This window comes from Euprymna scolopes, chromosome 23, assembly GCF_053919585.1.
Source record: "Euprymna scolopes isolate OS-2025 chromosome 23, ASM5391958v1, whole genome shotgun sequence".
In the NCBI taxonomy this organism is placed as follows: Eukaryota; Metazoa; Mollusca; class Cephalopoda; order Sepiida; family Sepiolidae; genus Euprymna; species Euprymna scolopes.
In genome coordinates, this window is record NC_136504.1 from 74,059,226 (window position 1) to 74,078,639 (window position 19,414).

At 35.0% G+C, this 19,414-nt stretch overlaps 1 protein-coding gene across 5 annotated transcripts in view; it reads left to right on the plus strand.

Annotated features, from left to right (window-relative positions):
• Positions 1-19,414, plus strand: part of LOC145246009 (uncharacterized) — a 747,004-nt gene that overhangs the window by 255,494 nt on the left and 472,096 nt on the right. For all 5 annotated transcript variants that reach the window (XM_080107815.1, XM_080107816.1, XM_080107817.1 and 2 more), the window contains 2 exons: positions 2,868-2,998; positions 11,206-11,286. In XM_080107815.1, coding sequence (XP_079963941.1) covers positions 2,868-2,998; positions 11,206-11,286 — 212 coding nt within the window. The remainder of the gene's footprint in view (positions 1-2,867; positions 2,999-11,205; positions 11,287-19,414) is intronic.

Here is a 19,414-nt window from a genome sequence, read left to right on the forward strand (position 1 = left end):
TTTCGTTATATATGAACGTGAAACGGGCCTTAAAGTAAAATAATACCGGATTTTTTGGAGCAGATTTGCCGTTTAGTTGTACAAATATCCTCAAACCAGGTAATCACTAAAAGGGACTTTTAAAAGTCGTCACCTGTATCGAGCAAAAGTATGACACCACCGATTATATGCCAGCCTACGTCATGGTAACATATATTGAGTGAGTTCCTTAAAGTATTTTGTATAGTTTTTTAGTTTAAACTCATTTTCCCAAAATTTCCCCAACCTTAACGTGTTCGATACAGTCTGCCGCCATTTGTATTTTTCAGATATACCGATAAACATTGAATGTTTTTGAACCAATTATACATTACATAAAAACACTAAAATCTTATCCAGTTAGGTAGAACACTTACTTTTCTTGCCTTTGATAACATTTATTTGTTATATATTTATTTTTTGACAACTTCTTTGTATCTGTGTTTAGTAATACAAACCCTTTTCATTTAATGTAACGTTTAGTCGGCTCGAAAAACAGTGTTTATCGGGGTATTTGAAAGCTACAAATGGTGGTGGACACTGTTGATTACTTTAAGTTAGAGAAAATGAGTTAAAACTAAAAAAACTATACAAAATACTGTCAGAAACCCACCGATTATGCCAGCCTATGTCATGGAAACATATATTCGGTGAGTTTCAGACACTGTTTTGCATAGTTTTTAGTTTTCAACTTACTTTCCCAAACTTAACGTATTCAACAGAGTCCACGACCATTTCTGTTTTTTGAGCCGATTAAGCATTTTACATTACATAAAAACACTAAACAATTATCCAATTTGGTAGAAACGTAACTTACCTTACCTTTGTTTTCATTTATTTGTTTTTGGACAACTTTTTCGAATCTGTGTATAGTAACCCCCCTCCCCCACCATCAACCAAATATTAATTACTAACTCACATGTTTGTAAAACAACAACAACAAAAAAAAAATTTAGCGTTTCAACATTTTTGCTACGTTCGGCTTCATCCACTGATTGTTATTCAAGTCCAAACCATGAATGATTGACAGAAACTCCCGAGGATCCAGATCAAATTCTGCAAGAGTACCATTTTTTTTCATTTTCGCCTTCTTTTTCACTTTTTGCAGTGGATTGCTGTACTAATATAAGAAACATGCATTTTCTCTTTTTATTAAATTTTTCTATTACACCAAATTGAGCCACTGCAACGCGTGGCAGGGTACAGCTAGTACATTATATATATTATATATATATACATTATATATTTACATGTTATATATATACATTATATATTATATATATACATTATATATTTATATATTATATATATACATTATATATTATATATATTATATATATACATTATATATTTATATATTATATATATACATTATATATTATATATATTATATATATACATTATATATTTATATATTATATATATACATTATATATTATATATATTATATATATACATTATATATTTATATATTATATATATACATTATATATTATATATATTATATGTATACATTATATATTATATATATTATATATACATTATATATTATATATATATTTTATATTATATATATTACATATATTTTATATATATTATGTATATGTTATATATTATATATATTATGTATATATTATATATCATATATATATTATATATTATATATATATTATATATATATTATATATATAATATATATAATATAATATATATGTAATCTATATATATATATATATATATATATATATATATATATATATATATATATATATATATAATATAAAGCTGAACGCCTGTGTATGTGTGTCTGGCCACGAATAGGCTTCTATATGGTTGACTATTATAGAAAACTGATCATATATAATGATAGAAGATGTATCGAGACACAGGAATTGGTATGTTTGATCTGCTATAATGATGATTCATTAAAATTGTGGGGTTTGCGTATGCACCTGGTCCACAAAGTATGGAAATGAAAAATTTAAAAATGAAAAAAAAAAGTTTACAAGTGTTTTTGATATAGATGTACATAATAATACTTTTATAAGTATGTTTTAACTTAAATAATGGTATAATAAAATTGTGTGGTCTGCGTTTGTGCCTGGCCTTCATATAATGGAAATTAGCACAAAATTTAATAAAGACTTTTCATATCTATCTGCATAAGTATACTTTGATAATCATGTGTCAGTTTGAAGAAATAGTGCATAATAAAATTATGGGGTGTTCGTTCGCGCCTGACCTCCATAGCATGGAAATATGTCACAAAGTTTAACAAATTTTTTTAATATAGATCCACAGAATATTGTGATAAGTGTTTCAGTGTGAATAGGTATGGTATAATAAATTATGGGGTTTATCTATTTTATTTTTACTTTCATCATATTTTGCTTTGGTTTTGATACCCCCAAATTCAAAGATATCTCTTTACAACCCTTCCTGTTCATAACCTTTATGAAAGTATGATACTTTCATAAATCAGAGTCCATGTTCTGTAGGCTGTTTTTGAACGACGGGTACTTTTGCTAGTATATATATATATATATATATATATATATATATATATATATATATATATATTATTATTATTATTATTATTATTATTATTATTATTATTATTATTATTATTATAAGATCTACTTAGGAGGCTATTGTAAATTAACATATATGCACTGTATTCAAGTCTATGATTCTTTTTTGTTTATAATTTTTACTGTCAAAAGATATTTAATTTATTCAAAAAGAAATTTAACATTAATTTCATGCATGTTTAGATTAGTTTTGTTGTATTCAAATTCAATATTTTTTAACTGAAAATTAAAGTTTGATCTTTTGTCCTTCTATTGCAGATGTTTCTATGAAAATGCTGAAAGCCTTGAATATTATTGGAATTTTCAAAAATGATGAAGTTTGGTTTCCAACTTATTATGCTTATAACACAATGTGGAATTTCTCAGATGCAAGTTCACAACTAGCACTGGTAGGTTTTATTTTAAAGAATATTCATTTTGAGGAATTGGATAAATATAAAAGAATGATAAAACAAAAAGATATGTTCATATTCCTTTCCTTAATATTTTTCAATTAATCTTTGTTTATATTATTATTAATTAAAGTTTATTAATTATAACCGTTTTAAAATAAAACAGAATTTTACACAATTATAATCTATGTATAGGCAAACTTTAAAAAGTTTTCATTTTTTTTTATTTTCCTGCCACAAAAAATAAAAATCATCAAAATTAAGTATCACAACCTTGAAAACGATGCTATTTCAACAATTCTTTTATGATAATTTTCTTTTAATTTTCAAGCAAGCATAATTTTTAATTATATATTTTTCGAGGGTTTTAATCTTTTTCTATTTCATACTAGCAGGGAGATCTGACATTGTCCAGCATTGAATGATGATCGACAAATGTTCAACCCTATTTATACTTTTATTGTCATCGAAATCAGTGAAATCGCCCAATTTTTTCATCCAATCGATTGATTGCCTGCTCTAGTTAGGGACCCTGTCTACTCCCACAGTGTACCGGGAGGAAGCTTCACATGCCTCCCTGCGGTGATTTAGTCCACAATATATTGTAGTCTAAATTGCAGTGTAGAGCATCTACTGTTGAGTTTATGAAATGATTTGTAAATAATAGCCTCATTTAAAGTTAAAAATACAAAACTCAAATATCATGGTTCAATTGTGCTCTAAACAGAAACATTCATTTCGAACGCGCCCCTGTCTTATCAAAGAATCTGTTGATTTTATAAAATTAGTTTTTACATACTCATTTGGATTCAAATTGAACATACAAAAATGAAATATTATCGTTAATTGTGCTCTAAAAAGAAACAGAAACATTCATTTCGAATGCGCCCCTGCCTTATAAAAAGACTCTGCAGTTGCTTTAATAGGGTGGCCTTTCTGCTTGTGTGGTGATAAATCTTCTCAAATGCAATGATGGTAGATTGCATAAAAGTGTTAACTGTGTCAAAATCCAGCTTCCTTCTTTAAGCGGATTATTTCGATTATCTATTTTCAATACTTATTAGATGCATTCCTGTACAAAACCTGTGTAAGAACACTGCCAGACACATTAAGTACCTTCGTGTTAAATTTCAAATAATCCGCCCAGCCATTTCCAAGTCTATAGAACTAAGTTCCTTTTATATAATAGAGATTAATCTATTTTTTAGCTAAACAAAAATTCTGATTAATTTTTAATCCTTATTTTTGGATTTCAAACTTTTCTACAAAAGATTTTAATTTAAATTTATGAATTTTTATTACTTTGGTTACTGTTCTCATTTTGGGTGCTATTTTCACAATAGCCTAAAATATCGCCTAACGTTCCACTTTGAACATAAGTCTGTAAAAGGTGCCGAGTGGGACGACATATCATTATCCAACAACACCTCTTCTACTCGGCCCCTTTCCCTAAACACCTCCTCGACAACTCCCTTCACCTCTTCTGCTATTTAATTTCTGATTTTCCACCATATTGCTACTCTCCCAGGCCCACAGTCAATCAAATTTAAATATGGTTCATGTTGATAATGCATTATATCAGTAGCTAATCACCACCAATTTTCTTCAACATGCAATTCTCCTTTTTGTGTCTAGCCGATGCAGGGTTAATTGATTGACATTCCTTACATTGTTCCACCGCTTCTTGGACATCTTGCATCGGAGCCATGTCTTTCTCTTTCCTTAGCCAGGCTTTCTTCACTCTGCCCAACCCATCTACTTTGTTTTTCTGTGGTGGAACCAAGATGACAGCTACCTCTCTCATTTCTAGATAAACCGCTAGAGCATTCCCTTCCAAATACATTGAGATCAATGTGGCTATATCTTCAATCTTCTGCAGCTTTGCTGCCAACTTCAGCTTGTTAAGTTACGTGACCACATCACCTTCTCCAGTAAACAGCCTGAGGATTCCACTGCTTAACCTTACTCATTCGCCCATTTGTGTTGTTGTGCCAAAATAGCTTGCAGTTAAATATGTTGATAATATTAGGAAGCAAAGTCCAAAGAAAGAATTCCAACCGTTATGCTCTCCTTCTCGCAATTCTCGGTATCAAACCCTAGCGCATATCTGTCAGAAACTTACTTCTGCCAAAGAGACATATCATCACTCTCTGACACACAGGCTTTTTATTTGAAAATCAGACTGCATCTCATTTGCATATGTCCCCCAACTCGCATTACCTCACATGACCATGTGTCCATAAATAGCAAGAGCTGCCATTTTTTTTCTTTATCCCTTCCCTGAAATGGACAGCACATTTTATGAGGTCAGCTTTGTACTACTTTTTAATCATACATTGTTTAGAGAGATAACTGATTACCTTACAAACACACTACAACATTAACTTGAATGCTGTTGGATAACAGCTCTGTATTTTGTTGAGTTTACAAACAGAAATATTAGAAGTAGTATGATATGGAAATATACATTTGTTACAGTCAATCAAACATAAATACAACAATATACATAACATTCATAAAATACAATTTGTTCTTAATATTACTTAACGGAAGCTTTTATGTGGGATATATTTCTCTAAATATTGCAGATATTCTCCACCTTAACTGTAACAATGAGAGTTTTGTCTCCCAATTCTCTCAGAACTTTTTTCGGGAGAAGTCAACGGCTAAAACTGAACTGATCTCAATAATACAAACCAAAAACAGATTCAGATAAGGATATTTTTCAGCCTCACATGACCTATTTGGCATTTGAGGGTCTTTGAGTTGTACTATGTGGGGACAAGGGAGAAGAGAGTTTCTATTAGTAATGCATTTACATCTATATATCTATAAAAGTGTATGTGTGTACATTTCCCTACCAAATAACTCTGTCAATTTTCGGTCTAGAGACATGGAATTTGACATAAGAAGTATTGAGATTTGGGAAAATTTTTTTATCGGTTTTCGGCCAAAAATTTGGCTGTCAAGGGGTCGAAGTTCAACGATTTCGCCCTTGGAAACTCCTCCATCAATTTTGGGTCTAAACACTTGAAATTTTAAATGTAAGTTACTTGGACATGGATCAAACGTTTTAATTTGATTTGAGCCCAAAAAACTAAATGTTAAGCGGTCAAAATTGGGGTCCAACTTTTCAAAAAGTTTATTTCTGCGGTCTCTACCAAATTACTCAGCCAATTTCTGGTCTAAACATTTGAAATTTTACATAAAGGGTATTCAGAGCATTTTAATCAGTTTTGAGGCGAAAATTTGGCTGCCAAAAGGTCAAAGGTGAAAGAGTTGCCCTTTACAGATTGTATCAAATTCCTTCGCCAATTTTGGGCCTAAAGACTTGAAATTTTAGATGTAGCTAACTTGGACATGGGTAAAACTTTGTATTTTGATTTGAGATCAAGATAATAAATGTTAAGGAGTCAAAATTGGAGTCAAAGTTAAAAAAAAATTGACCTCTGCAGCCTCTACAAAATTACTCAGACAGATTTTGGTCTAAACATTTGAAATCTTACATAAAGTGTATTTACATATATAACTATAGCATCACTTTTATCTCACTGACTGACCAGCTAAGGAGGAAAACTATTATGCATCAATTTTCCAATAAACATTCCAGTTACACTGAAATATGAAATATTTTAAGCATCAAAAAAGTAAGTCTCTGAAGTTGATAATTTTGAAGAACCATCTCAGAGGCTACGCTCACAAAATAATAAGCCATCTCTCTATTTTAGATGTTAATTTTGATATAGCCATCGAAATCTTGAACAAGGAGTTCTTAGATAGGAAATATATAGTTAATTCCATTTTTAAGTCTATTGATGACTCCAAACATCTTAGGGACGCTGATTGTGATTCTGTCAAGATGTTTTTAACTAGGATTAAAGCTCAGATATATCAGCTTAAAAACACCTTTGCTTTAGATTTCTTAGAAGAAGGCACCCCAGGCAACCAGCTTTTGAGTTATATTGTTTTTGAAAAGCTTCCTTCATTGTTAAGACGCAAGATTATTTGTGCAGTTGGTAGTAATTATCCCTCTCTGGGAGAGATCCTAGGTCGATATTCTGATGTGATTCGCACATTGGAAATTACGAGACCTAGGGTGGGCAATTCCGTAAAATCAGTTGTTAAGCAAAGAACCCCGAGTTCTAATAAATTCAAACCCAATGATGTTAGCAAGAAGCCTTCCACACTGGAGAATTTTTTCTGTGCCTTATAAGTGTAATTTTTGCCGTTGTAACATTCACTCTGCTTACAAAGTATCCAACACTTAAGGATCGTTTGCAACATTGCAGGGCTGTTAAATTGTGTGTCCATTGCACCAGCCCTGCTCATACCTCCGAGTTTTGTCCTGGTAAAAGGGGTCGTCTCCGCCCGTGTTGGAGGTGCAAGAGCTGTGAACATGCAGTTGCTTTGTGCCCTGACTTGGGGAAGTCTCAGGTGATGGCTAATCCTTGCCTGCAGATGGGGAATATGAATCTTCTTTTACCCATAATAGAGATTAAGGTAGTTTATGGAGAGGTAGAAAAGACTTAATTGTTTACTGGATTCGAGCAGCCAGCGCTTCTATTTATCAGATGGAGTACTGGATATTCTACAATGTCGCTCTGCTGTCATGAAAAAAAAAGGACGTCACCATCAAAACTTTTCTTGAAGCATTTGAGCGAGCTAGAGTTGCATGTTAAGTTACCAAACTCTGAGTGTGCTGTTTCTTTTCTTGTTGATAAAGATTTGGATCTTCAGTTTCATGTTGATGGTCTTAATGCTGCCATCAAAAATATTTGTGCTTGCGGTAACAAGTTGGCTGCTGATTTTTCATGTATTCGTAATGATTGCATTGCAGTACATGGTTTGATAGGCGTGGATTTGTTGAAACACATGGGTCCTATGCAGCTGACTCCCTTTATGAATGGCTCTGCCTTTGAGTTTCCTCAAGGTATAGTACCCTTTGGTAATATGACTGATTTTATGTGCCCTGTTGTAGAAGAGGCGGATGCAACTGTTAGTGGCATTAATTATAGTCAGATTGTGTCCGAATACTCCCAATGTCTTGTGACACATGTTTATTTTGTGCTTGAGCCAAAGTCCAAACACTTTGATCCTTTGGACAGATTTTCTGAATCCTCTGTGGAAAGATCGGTAGACAGGCTCTTTAGTTTAGAAATATTAGGTGTGGATGAGGACTCAGTTAGTGATTATGATAGAGATAAGATAACTTCATTTCGCAATTCAATCTCATATTGAGACAATTGCTATTATGTCAATTTGCCCTGGGATGAGGAAAAATTGCCTTCTGTCCCCTCTAACCATCAAGTAGCATTGAAAGTGCTTGATCACGTTGTTGTCCGCTTGAACAAACAGGGTTTGTATGAAGACTATTGCCAGGTTTTCTTGGACCAAGAAAGAGAGGACATCATTGAAAGAGTGCAGGTTGATCCAGATTTCATTCATTACACTTGGATTCCTCACAGACCTGTTGTGAAGGGCGATGGTTTGAGCACAACAAAGGTTTGGCCAGTGTTTAACTGTTCTTTGCGAACAGGTGGGCAACCCTCTTTGAACGATTGTGTATATCCTGGAGTTAATCTCTTTACGGATATGTTGGACTTGTTATTCAAGTTCAGAATGGATCGCTATGTCCTTTTGGCAGACGTACGTAAGGCTTTTCTAATGATCCAGTTGAAAACTAATAGGGACAAAAATCGTTTTAGTTTTTTCGTGAAATTTGATGATAAACTTGTTATCGTTACAAAACGCTAATTTTGGGGTTTGTGGCTAGCCCTTTTATTCTCAACTTTGTCATTAAACATCATGTTGAGAAATACCCCTCTAGTTGTTCTAAGGATATGCTGCTAGGTAATTTTTATGTGGATAACCTTATAAAGACCCACAATTCTCCTGATGTTTTGCTGGACCTGTATCAGAATGCTGTGAACATTATGCAGGAGGGTAATTTTTTCCTGAGGTCTTGCAACTCCAATAGTGAGACCTTAACCACACGCATGAAGGCTGACGGCAGTTTTGTCACACATGACTCTCCTGTGGAAAGGGTGCTGGGGTATTTATATGATCCGGGACAAGACAATTTGCATGTGGCAATCAATTCTTCGGAGGTTGCAGCCGATACTAAGAGAGGCATATTGTCTCAAAATTCTTCTATTTTTGATCCGTTGGGGCTTTGTTTGCCTGTTAAGGGTAGAATACTCCTTAGTGAAATTTGGAAGACCCAGTTGGCCTTGGATCAAAAGGTACCCTTAGATTTGCAACATGTTTGGAATAAGTTGTATAAAGATCTGGGGCTTTTACACAGTTTGAGATTTTCAAGATTTGCTGTAGATTCCTCTGCCCCTGCTTCGTTAATATTTTGCGATGCTTCTCAGCAGGCCTTTGGGTTTGTAGCCTACATCTTTCAGGATGGATCAGCTAAGCTGATATTTTATAAAGCTAAAGTTGCCCCTTTGGTAAGGAAGACTTTGCCTTCCTTGGAACTGTTGTCTGTCTTTTGGGCAGTAAAGTGCATCCCAAGCATTTTAAAGGTTTTCCCACAGGATGTAGTGAAGGATATTATAGTGGCTGTGGATGCTCAGGTGGTGTTGTCATGGCTTTTGTCAGAAAGTATTAAGACAAAATGCATATTCACTCGAAATCGTTTAAAGGATATTCAAGAAAGAATTGTGAAAGATAACTGATCAGGGGTTCAATGTGGCATTCAAATATGTGAGTACTACGGATAATCCAGCTGATCTGATCACAAGAGGAATTACTGTAGAGAAGTTCAAGTCCCAGTTACAATTTTGGTTGACTGGACCCAAGTGGTTGGTTGGCCAAAGCATTTCTTGGCCCTCAAGTGATTTGAATTGTCTGAGTTCTGATAGTCAGATGATGGTACTGACAGATTGTATCAAATTCCTCCGCCAATTTTGGGCCTAAAGACTTGAAATTTTATATGTAGGTAACTTGGACATAGGTAAAACTTTGTATTTTGATTTGAGATCAAGATAATAAATGTTAAGGAGTCAAAATTGGAGTCAAAGTTAAAAAAAAATTGACCTCTACGAAATTACTCAGATTTTGGTCTAAACATTTGAAATCTTACATAAAGTGTATTTACAATCTTTCTATGATTTTCAATTGTGTTTGTTATTTTAATTTGTGTTACCTTGGTTAATGTTGTTAACCCTGCTTAGGGACATAAAAGCAGCTAACCCTTCTATGTTAATAAAACCGAATTGAATCACAACAGGACAAGCATTTGTTGTTCTTTCTTGTCTGCCTTTATTTTCTACCTTTTTCCATTTCTTTCACTTTGTTATACTAAAGTCGAATTTTGTTAACGACCACAAAATTTCGACAGTAATTAACAGTGGTCGTGCTTGTGGAAAAGATTCTAACTCCTTTTAGAAGAATTTATTGCAACATAAGGTCCTAGACGAGAAATGGAAGAATTTAAGAAAAATGAACTCTACTACAAGTTTCTCTCACCTTATTCCTACATATTATTGTTTCTCAGATGCAATTGAAACAAAGAGACTCATTAAATATTTATATTATTTTTTTATGACTTTATATTAAAATGAGTTTAAAATATTCAACATCAGAAAGAAATGGATTAAAATTCAGTGGCAAAGAATGAAAAGTTTCATGTAAATGTTACAATTTGATGAAATATCAAAATAAAAATTTTTAGATGATAGTGATAGTTGCATGATAAATTCTGTTGACTATTGTTAGACACATGACAAATATGGTGGTGGCACGGGGGATAAACGATAATCCAGCTGATCTGATCACAATTTATAGAGAAAAAATAACAACATATTGAACCATAAAGGTACAGGTAATGAAAAAGGGTTGCCTCTGCTGCTAGCATCACAAGAAGGGTTGATGAAGAGTGTCTGGTCAGATTACTTTTTCAATGTTGATAGTTGAACGTAAATGACATTGAGATTGGAGAGCAACTCGGTAGGTTTGGTTAATTGAGGTTACTCCTCATTAGTGGTTGAATGTGAAAGTCCCTACTAGTTGATTAAGTTTAGTTGGATGTGAATATCATTGAGGTTAGTTGACTGCTGGATAAACTGAAAAACAAGTTGCCTTTAGAAAGTCTACGATTGTGTTCAACTATGTTTCTTGTTAATATGTTCTTCGAACTGTGGAACTGTCAAGCTTATATTTCTCAAATTAATTTGTGTTCTTTCTTTCTGTTTAAGAGTTTAGCTGAAACTGATGCTGTCAGATTGCTGACTTGTAACTGCGGACATAAACCTTATCTGAATGCAATTCACAGTAAGGTAAGTTCATTTTATTTATTTATTTTTCATATTTCTACAAACTGTTCAGATTATAGTTTTTGTTAATAAATTTTAAAAAATTGATACTTTTAAAAATACATTTATTTTATTGCCAAAAATATATTTAATTTTAGTAGTTAATATTCTCTATCATTCAAACACGGTAGTGTTTGTGAATATATGGTTAAGTGGCAGTTTAAGTTGTTTAGAACTGCTTTAAAGCTTTACCGCTCACTTATTTTTTTGACCAAATTTCAAACAATTATTACAGTTTATAGATCACCTTCTCAGCTATATTGTAAAAGAAATTTTCAATTTTCGTTCAGTAAAACAAGTTATAATGAATTTACTGGTGTTCAAAATCATAAAAAAACGTAAGGAGGTGAACAAAGTTTTTTATGACTGGTTTCTATAGCAACCACATCGCTTCAGTGACTACTGTTGCTACCAATTCACCGCTCTCGCAAAAAGTAACAAGTGAAACAGAAAGAATGAAAACATGAAAGGGAGATAATTTGGGAGATTTTATTGAAAGCAGACAAGTGCCGTACATTGTTATTACATATGTGTATGTTATGTTTATCGGGGCAAAAAAATAAGACTGAGTTTAAATAAAGAACAAGTAACTTTACTGGAAGCCTGGAAAAATTATGGATTACAAAAGAAAAATGCGAGCATGAAAAGTAATATGGTTAAGTAATATGGAAAAGTAAAGGACTAGTTGTTAAAACTGGAAAAGAAAAGGACAAGATATTCCAGTAAAAAATATAATAAATTTATAACTGAAAATATTGTAGCATTAAGAATTTTTTTTTTATTATTCAATTTATAATATTATATAATCAATTCTTAATGCTGCAATATTTGAGTTATAAATTTATTATATTTTTACTAGAATATTTTGTCGTTTTCTTTTCCAGTTTTAACAACTAGTGCTTTACTTTTCCATGTTTAAGCTTAACCATATTACTTTTCATGCTCGCATTTTTCTATTGTAGTTAACAAATCATTAACTTACAAATATCAACTGTGTGTAAAGTTATATAAAAAATTTACTTTTGTCAAACCATTATTTTTTTGAAAAGTAAGATAGTTGAAAAATAATGCCAGACATGGAATTAATAATTTAAAATTTCATACAAAATTATCTAGCAAAATCTTCACATAAAATCTTTGAGCAAATATCATATTTAAATAGACTTTGAAATACTTTAGTTCAAAAATATTTACTTACAATTCATTTTTCTTGGATTTGTATACTCATCCAAATAAAATCAAAATCTGACATTCTAAATAATCTAATAGACAATGTCAGTGTAAAAATAATGGAATAAAATCCCTTATACAATTTTACTGCTCACTGTTATGTCTTGTTAATATTCTCTATATTAATAAAGTAGCTGCAGGAATTCTCCTCTGGACAAAAGTATCGTAGGTTTGCAATAACAGATGTCACATACAAATTCAATACATCTAGGCTAATAGCAACTCTTATGTAACTTTTGAACACCATTTTAGACACATTCAGTCATGATACTAAAATATTACATTGCATCTTACGAGCAACACCATCACAATCGCAACATCGTTAGAGGAAGAAGTCCCTATTTTTCTCTTTTGTTTTTCATAGGCATCACCACTTATCAAGGCCAAGAGGCCACACGAGGATAAGGGTTAAAGAGTGTACAGTAGAAATTGGACAATATCATCATCATCATGACGGGCTCCTTGCCCAGACTAATGTGACTCTTCCTCTCCAGAGTTTCCTGTCTTCCATCAGCTGCCTCAGATATTCAGGTTCACAGTTGGCGTTGTGTGCTATCTGCTGGATGTACGTGGGTCTAGGTCCTCCTTTGTTTGCACGTCCGTGTTGTGGAGTCCATAGCAATACATCATTCACCAATTCATGCTTGCAATGATCAGCAAATCGTAGGCATCTTTCTCTGATGGTATTAGATATGGCAGGTAGGTTGCCATAAAGTTGCTGCTTTGTGGGATGATTTTGCCAAGATATATTTAACACTGTCCGTAACATACCAGGTGTATGTGCCGTCTAGTTTTCTTTCCAATCTTTTGGTGAATGTCCAGGTTGTAGCACCGAAAACAAGGACAGACTCTACCACTGCCCTGAAGAACTGCTTTTTCAGTTTGTTAGTTAGTCCCGAAGTCCATACTGAATGTAGCCCATTCAATGCGGCCCATACTTTTGAGATGCGAATTTCAATATCTCTTTCTGTAGAAGCTATGTTGCTGCCCAGATACGTAAACTCAGCAACTTCTTTCAGTGTTGATCCAACCAAAGCCCTGATCTCTCCTTTCACATTGAAACTTTGTCTTATCCGCAGTTATGTGGAGACCAATGTCATTTGCAGACTTTTCTAGCTTGCATAACAGTGTTTGTGCATCAGCAGTATTGTTCGCGAACAAAGCAATATCGCCTGCATAATCTGCAGCAGTTATGTGTGCTGATTGATGACGTCTGTTTCTGGATTCATTTAGGGTGAAGCCTAGCGTATTGTGTATATCAACAGAGGTGCGAAGTACAAAGTCAAGACAGACAATGAAAAGAAAAGGGGCAAGAGTATCTCCTTGTAGAACCCCGGTGCAGATGTTGAAAAATTCAGTGTCCCCATCTGGCAATCTGACCATTGCTTGAGTGTGCTCATATAGCATCATGATAGCATTAATGACTTCATTTGGAATGCCATATGCTTTTAATATGCTGACCATTTTTCCTCTATGTACGGAGTCGAATGCTTTGGAGAAATCTACAAAGATCATGACTGCCTCAATGTCTTTGGCTTTGACTCCTTCAATCAGTCTCCTAACAGTAAGTATTTGACTAGTAGTAGAGCGATTCTTTCTAAATCCATTTTGGTTCTTCCTAAGCACTTCTTCGATCTTTGGTTGGATACGGTTGAGAAGCTTGGCATTGTAGATTTTTGCTGCAATTGGAGTGAGTGTTATTCCTCTGTAGTTGCTTGGTATGTTTAGGTCACCCTTCTTGGGAAAGTATGCATCCTTCCCTCCATATATGAATAACTTCTTGTTTATATACAGAATTGCATGAATTAAGAAGTATGTCATTGAAGCCACCTGTCTTCCATACTTCAGGAGGTATGTTATCTAAACCTGCAGCTTTACGATTCTTGGTCTTCTTTAGTACAGTTAGAAGTTCCTCCATTGTAAAATCATTTTATTATTTATTTAAAAATGCTGCGAAGAGCATGTCGATCCTGTTGATAAAAACTAAAAACAAAACAAAAAAATATTTTCAAATTTAGTTGGACGTTGATTGCGTCTTTTGTTAGTTGGACAGAATCATCTTATGTGAGTAAAGGACTTTTTTTTCATTACTTCAAAACTGCTGCGAAGAGCATACCAATCCTCGTGATGAAAAGTATTTGAATCTCCGCAAATGCTAACCTTACGTCATAGCTCGTGCGGAAGTTACAACAGTATAGGATTAGCTCAACAGGCTATACCGTCGGATGAAAGAAACACTCACTTCAGACCTAAATCATGGCAGAATGAGGATATAGTTTACGGTAATCATGTAGGACCACTCATGACGGAAGACTGATGTAGAACCTGAACTGGCTAATGGGCCCTGGTAACGGCAGTTATGCGCCTTGGCAGAAGAACTAAAGAATCAGTCAATGGCAGGGCACAAAAGACGCTGAACATAAGAATCATTAAGAGATCAACGGTCAGGTTCAACTAGTCTAATTGATAAACTACTGCGATTCGCCAACCCCCAATATTTCCTCCTGTATCAGAAAACACATGTGATATACAAATATCTGTACGTTATGTTGCCAAACTAATCAAAAACCTTGATTCCAGTAAAGCAACCGGCCCTGACGGTATTCCAAATACCGTACTCAAAAAACTTCAACCAGAACTAGCACCCATACTTACAAAACTGTTTAAACGTTGTCTTAAGGCGAATTGCTTCCCATCATCCTGGAAAATCTCATCAGGATGCCCTGTATTTAAGAATTCAGGTGATCGTTCATCCCCCATCCAGTACAGGCCAGTAAGTCTCCTGTGTGTCATGAGTAAGTTGCTGGAATCTGTGTTAAATAGAGAAGTAATCAACCATCTCAACAAAAATAACCTTCTTAGTGACACACAATATGGTTTCCGTTCTGCTAGATCTACAGCAGATGTGCTTACAGTTGTATCTCATAGGATTAGCGAATCTCTCGACAGAGGCAACCTTTCTAGGGCAATTGCTCTTGACATATCAAAGGCCTTTGATTAGGGTATGGCATAAAGGTTTACTTCACAAGATCTCCAGCTATGGTATAGCTGGAAATGTCTTCTCAATTATTAAATCATTTCTCTCTGATAGGTTCATAAGAGTAGTAGTTGATGGGCAAAAATCAGAAGCTCACAGTATAAATGCTGGAGTCCCTCAGGGGTCCATCCTGGGCCCAACTCTTTTCCTGATCTACATTAATGATCTTCCAAATCACATCCTTACATCATTCGGAGACATTTTTGCTGACGACACTACCATCTATGGTAGCACATCTAAGACAGTAAACAACCAAGTTCTCTCCGATTCTCTCTCCTCTGATCTTGATCACGTTGTACAATGGGGAAAGGAGTGGCTGGTTACTTTTAATGCATCTAAAACCAAGCTTCTATCTTTACATCATCAACGTTCTGATCCCCATCTGGCATCAATTAAAATGAATGGCTCTCGTCTTGGGGAGGCCTCAAGTTTTGACAGGCTTCTGGGCTTGACCTTTACTCCTGATCTTAAATTGAATACGTACATCAAATCTGTTGCCAAGACCGCTGGAAAAATGGTCGGATCCTTCTATTGATCCAGTAGATATCTCACTGCTGATGCAATTCTCTATCTATATAAGAGCCAGATACGTCCAAGGATGGAATACTGTTGCCACATATGGGCAGGAGCTGCTAGAAAAGACTTGTCCTGCCTTGATAGGGTTCAAAATAGACTTCGTGGCCTGGTGGGAGATGTCCTTTTCTCTTCGCTGCAACCTCTATCTCACAGAAGAGATGTTGTGAGTTTGTCTCTGCTTTATCGTTATTTTCATGGAAAGTGTTCGACTGAGCTTCAATCTATGGTCCCCCCTCGCCAAACTTTCACAAGAAACACTAGACTAGCTGAAAACATTATCAATAATTTTCCCCACTCTTTATCTGTGCCTAAACCTAAACATAGATTTCATGATCAAAGCTTCTTTCTTAGAACTGCACGCCTGTGGAATTGTCTTCCGTTTTCATGCTTTCCAGCTGTCTATAATATGGTTGTCTTCAAGTCCAACGTGAACAAGTTTCTGATGAGCCGTTCCACTTAAGTTAACAAAATTACCAAACTTCCATTTCTATCGATTACTATATTGTCCTTTACACTCTTTAACCCTTATTCTTGAGTGGCCTATCGGCCTTGAAAAGTGGTGTCGCCTATGTAAAAAAAAAAAAGACATAGCTTACACAGGTGATATTATCTGAGCTATCAAAAGATTCAATATGACTCTAAATCAAATCAGAATTCCATACCACATTGACTGCCACATGGGGTAACCAAGGGTCGCTACTTGGTGTGCCGGTACCGGCCACAGCTATCGACAAGTTTACTACAGCACCAAAACCTAGGCTAGCAAAATGTAGACATACCATCAAAATATCCACCTTTAATGTACAGACACTTCAACCCACATCTCAAATATCAGAACTTGTTGCTTCATCCAAAGAACACGATATCGATATTGTGTGTATTCAAGATCACCGTCTCTTGACGACAAGCTTGAACCTCCCAGAGGTTTGATATTCTTAATGGCGGTGGTCCAGCATAATAAGTCAAAAGTTAGACTGGTGCTGGACTAGCGTGAACTCAACAAGCATATTGAGGCTTACACTGCAGATGCTGATGTGTGCGCCAGCAAACTGAGAGAATGGTGTCAGAAAAGCTCCGATGTGTCAATATTAGATTTGTGGCGGCCTATTTGCAGGTGCGAGTTGATGAGACGTTGTGGCTATTCCAGACAGTGTGGTTCTGGGGTCAGAGGTATTGCTTGACATGACTCGGCTTTGGTCTGAATGTGGCACCACAGATAATGAAGATTATTGTGAATGCAGTGCCAAGAAAAGACAATTGAGGATGCGATATCAGCTTACATTGATGATGTGTACGTCAATGAGGATGTACAGTCTGCATCACGTGTCAGAGAAAAATTATCTCAGTTTGGCCTGAAGTGCAAGGATCCTGAATGTCTACAAGGTGGAGTGTGCATATTGTGGTTGGATATCTGTTAGGAAGAAGACACCCTATGATGGAGACATGGCAGTCGGGTTCCAGCCATCCCTGATGTTATTACACTGTGTTTTTTCCTTGTGAGGGAAGCTTGTTGGTCACTTACCAGCCTGTGATTGGCTCCATGCAGCTGTAGGTGTTATTAAATGTAGAGTGAATTTGGTGACCTCAAGTTGGGATGATGTACCTGATGATGCTCTCCTAACTCTAATGATAACAGAAACTCTGGAGAGAGTGACTGAAAAGGATCCTGCCTATGGGGAGTGATGTGTCAATGGTGACGACATGAATATGTGGGTCGATGTCAGTTCATTGGCGTTAGGAGTCTCATTAGAATAAAGAGGACACATGTTCGCTGCGACCTGTAAGTGATGCTCAGCATATCAACCTGGCAGAGTCGAACGCTGTTGTAAAAGGCATGAATTTGTCAGAAAAATTGCCCCTGTACAGATTCTGTGTCTACCACTACGTATCTGGCACACTTTCGGGACAAATAAGAATCTGTACTAGGTGGCCAGTGAAATATTGATCCAGCGAAAACTAGACATGCTGAAGAGTCTGGTCTCTGAGTACAAGCTATCAGTGAGTGTAACACTGGTAGCATCACACTGTAATCATGCTGACCAATTAAGCCATGTGCCTCACAAATGGTATAAAGCTGTAAAAATGGGTGTAGAGCACACTGTTCGATCCTGTGCAATTGTAATTGGTGCAATGAGCCCATGCGAAATAAAGGAGATTCATGCACAGAGTGGACATCCAGTTATCAAGAGGACCCTGTATTTTGTGAGGTGGAATGGACCCGGCAGTGACAAGGGCAAATGTCAGGCAGATCGTCAAGCACTGTTAGGCATGCCAGTCTGTTGATCCTGCACCAGAGCAATGGCAGAAAGGGCGGTTGGAAGTTAAGGACATATGGCAACAGGTGGTGATGGATATCACCCATTACATATATATATATAATGGAGTCTCCCGTCGATTTTGAAGTATGAGTGTCTCAAAAAAACTAATTTCAGTTTCGATGTTTCTGTCTTTCTGCCAGTGACTTGCAGATGTGATCACAAGCCATACACGAAAATGTATTCAATGAAGTGTTACTTGGTCTGGCAGCCAATTCTTTCCATTTATATATTAGTGGTGGGACGATTCCTAAATTTTTCCCGATTCTTTTAATATTTATAAATATTTAATTAGATATTTGGAGTTTTTTTTGGGGGGGGGGTCGTAAATTTTCAAATTATTATGTAATTTCCGGGTATATTTTTTCCAAATGTTTTCCTTGTTATGTATTGCAAATTGAAAGACCACAAAAGGTTTATTTTGATTTTAAACAAAGCCAAATTGTATCAATTCGTCGTTAGTGTACAACATGCTACTTGAAAGTTTTCATAAACAGTTGAAAATAGTCGACGATTGGTAGGTAAAATGAGAAAACGATGTAAGAACAAAATATTAACAACGCCTCCCCCCATTGTTATGAAGGAATTTCTAAATAATAATGTTACTATTTAGAAAACCATTTTTAACATAGAGAGGGCTTCGTTAACTATTATGTACCTTCCTTCTGTGAATGTTTACATTTTATTTTGATTATATAAATTTAGTGGGTTATTAAATTGATTTACTTTGCTGTAAAAAAACAAAACAAAAACGAGATGCAAATAATAACGGGACCTGTGGAAATTCCACAGGGGACTCATTCCTATGTAATATATTGATGTTGGTATTCATGGTTTAAATAGAGATGCTCTGATATTATTGCAACTCTTGTTAAGACTGCAAAAGTATTTATCTAAGCTAGCAAAGACGCCTGGTGTAGCCAAGTTGTTAAGT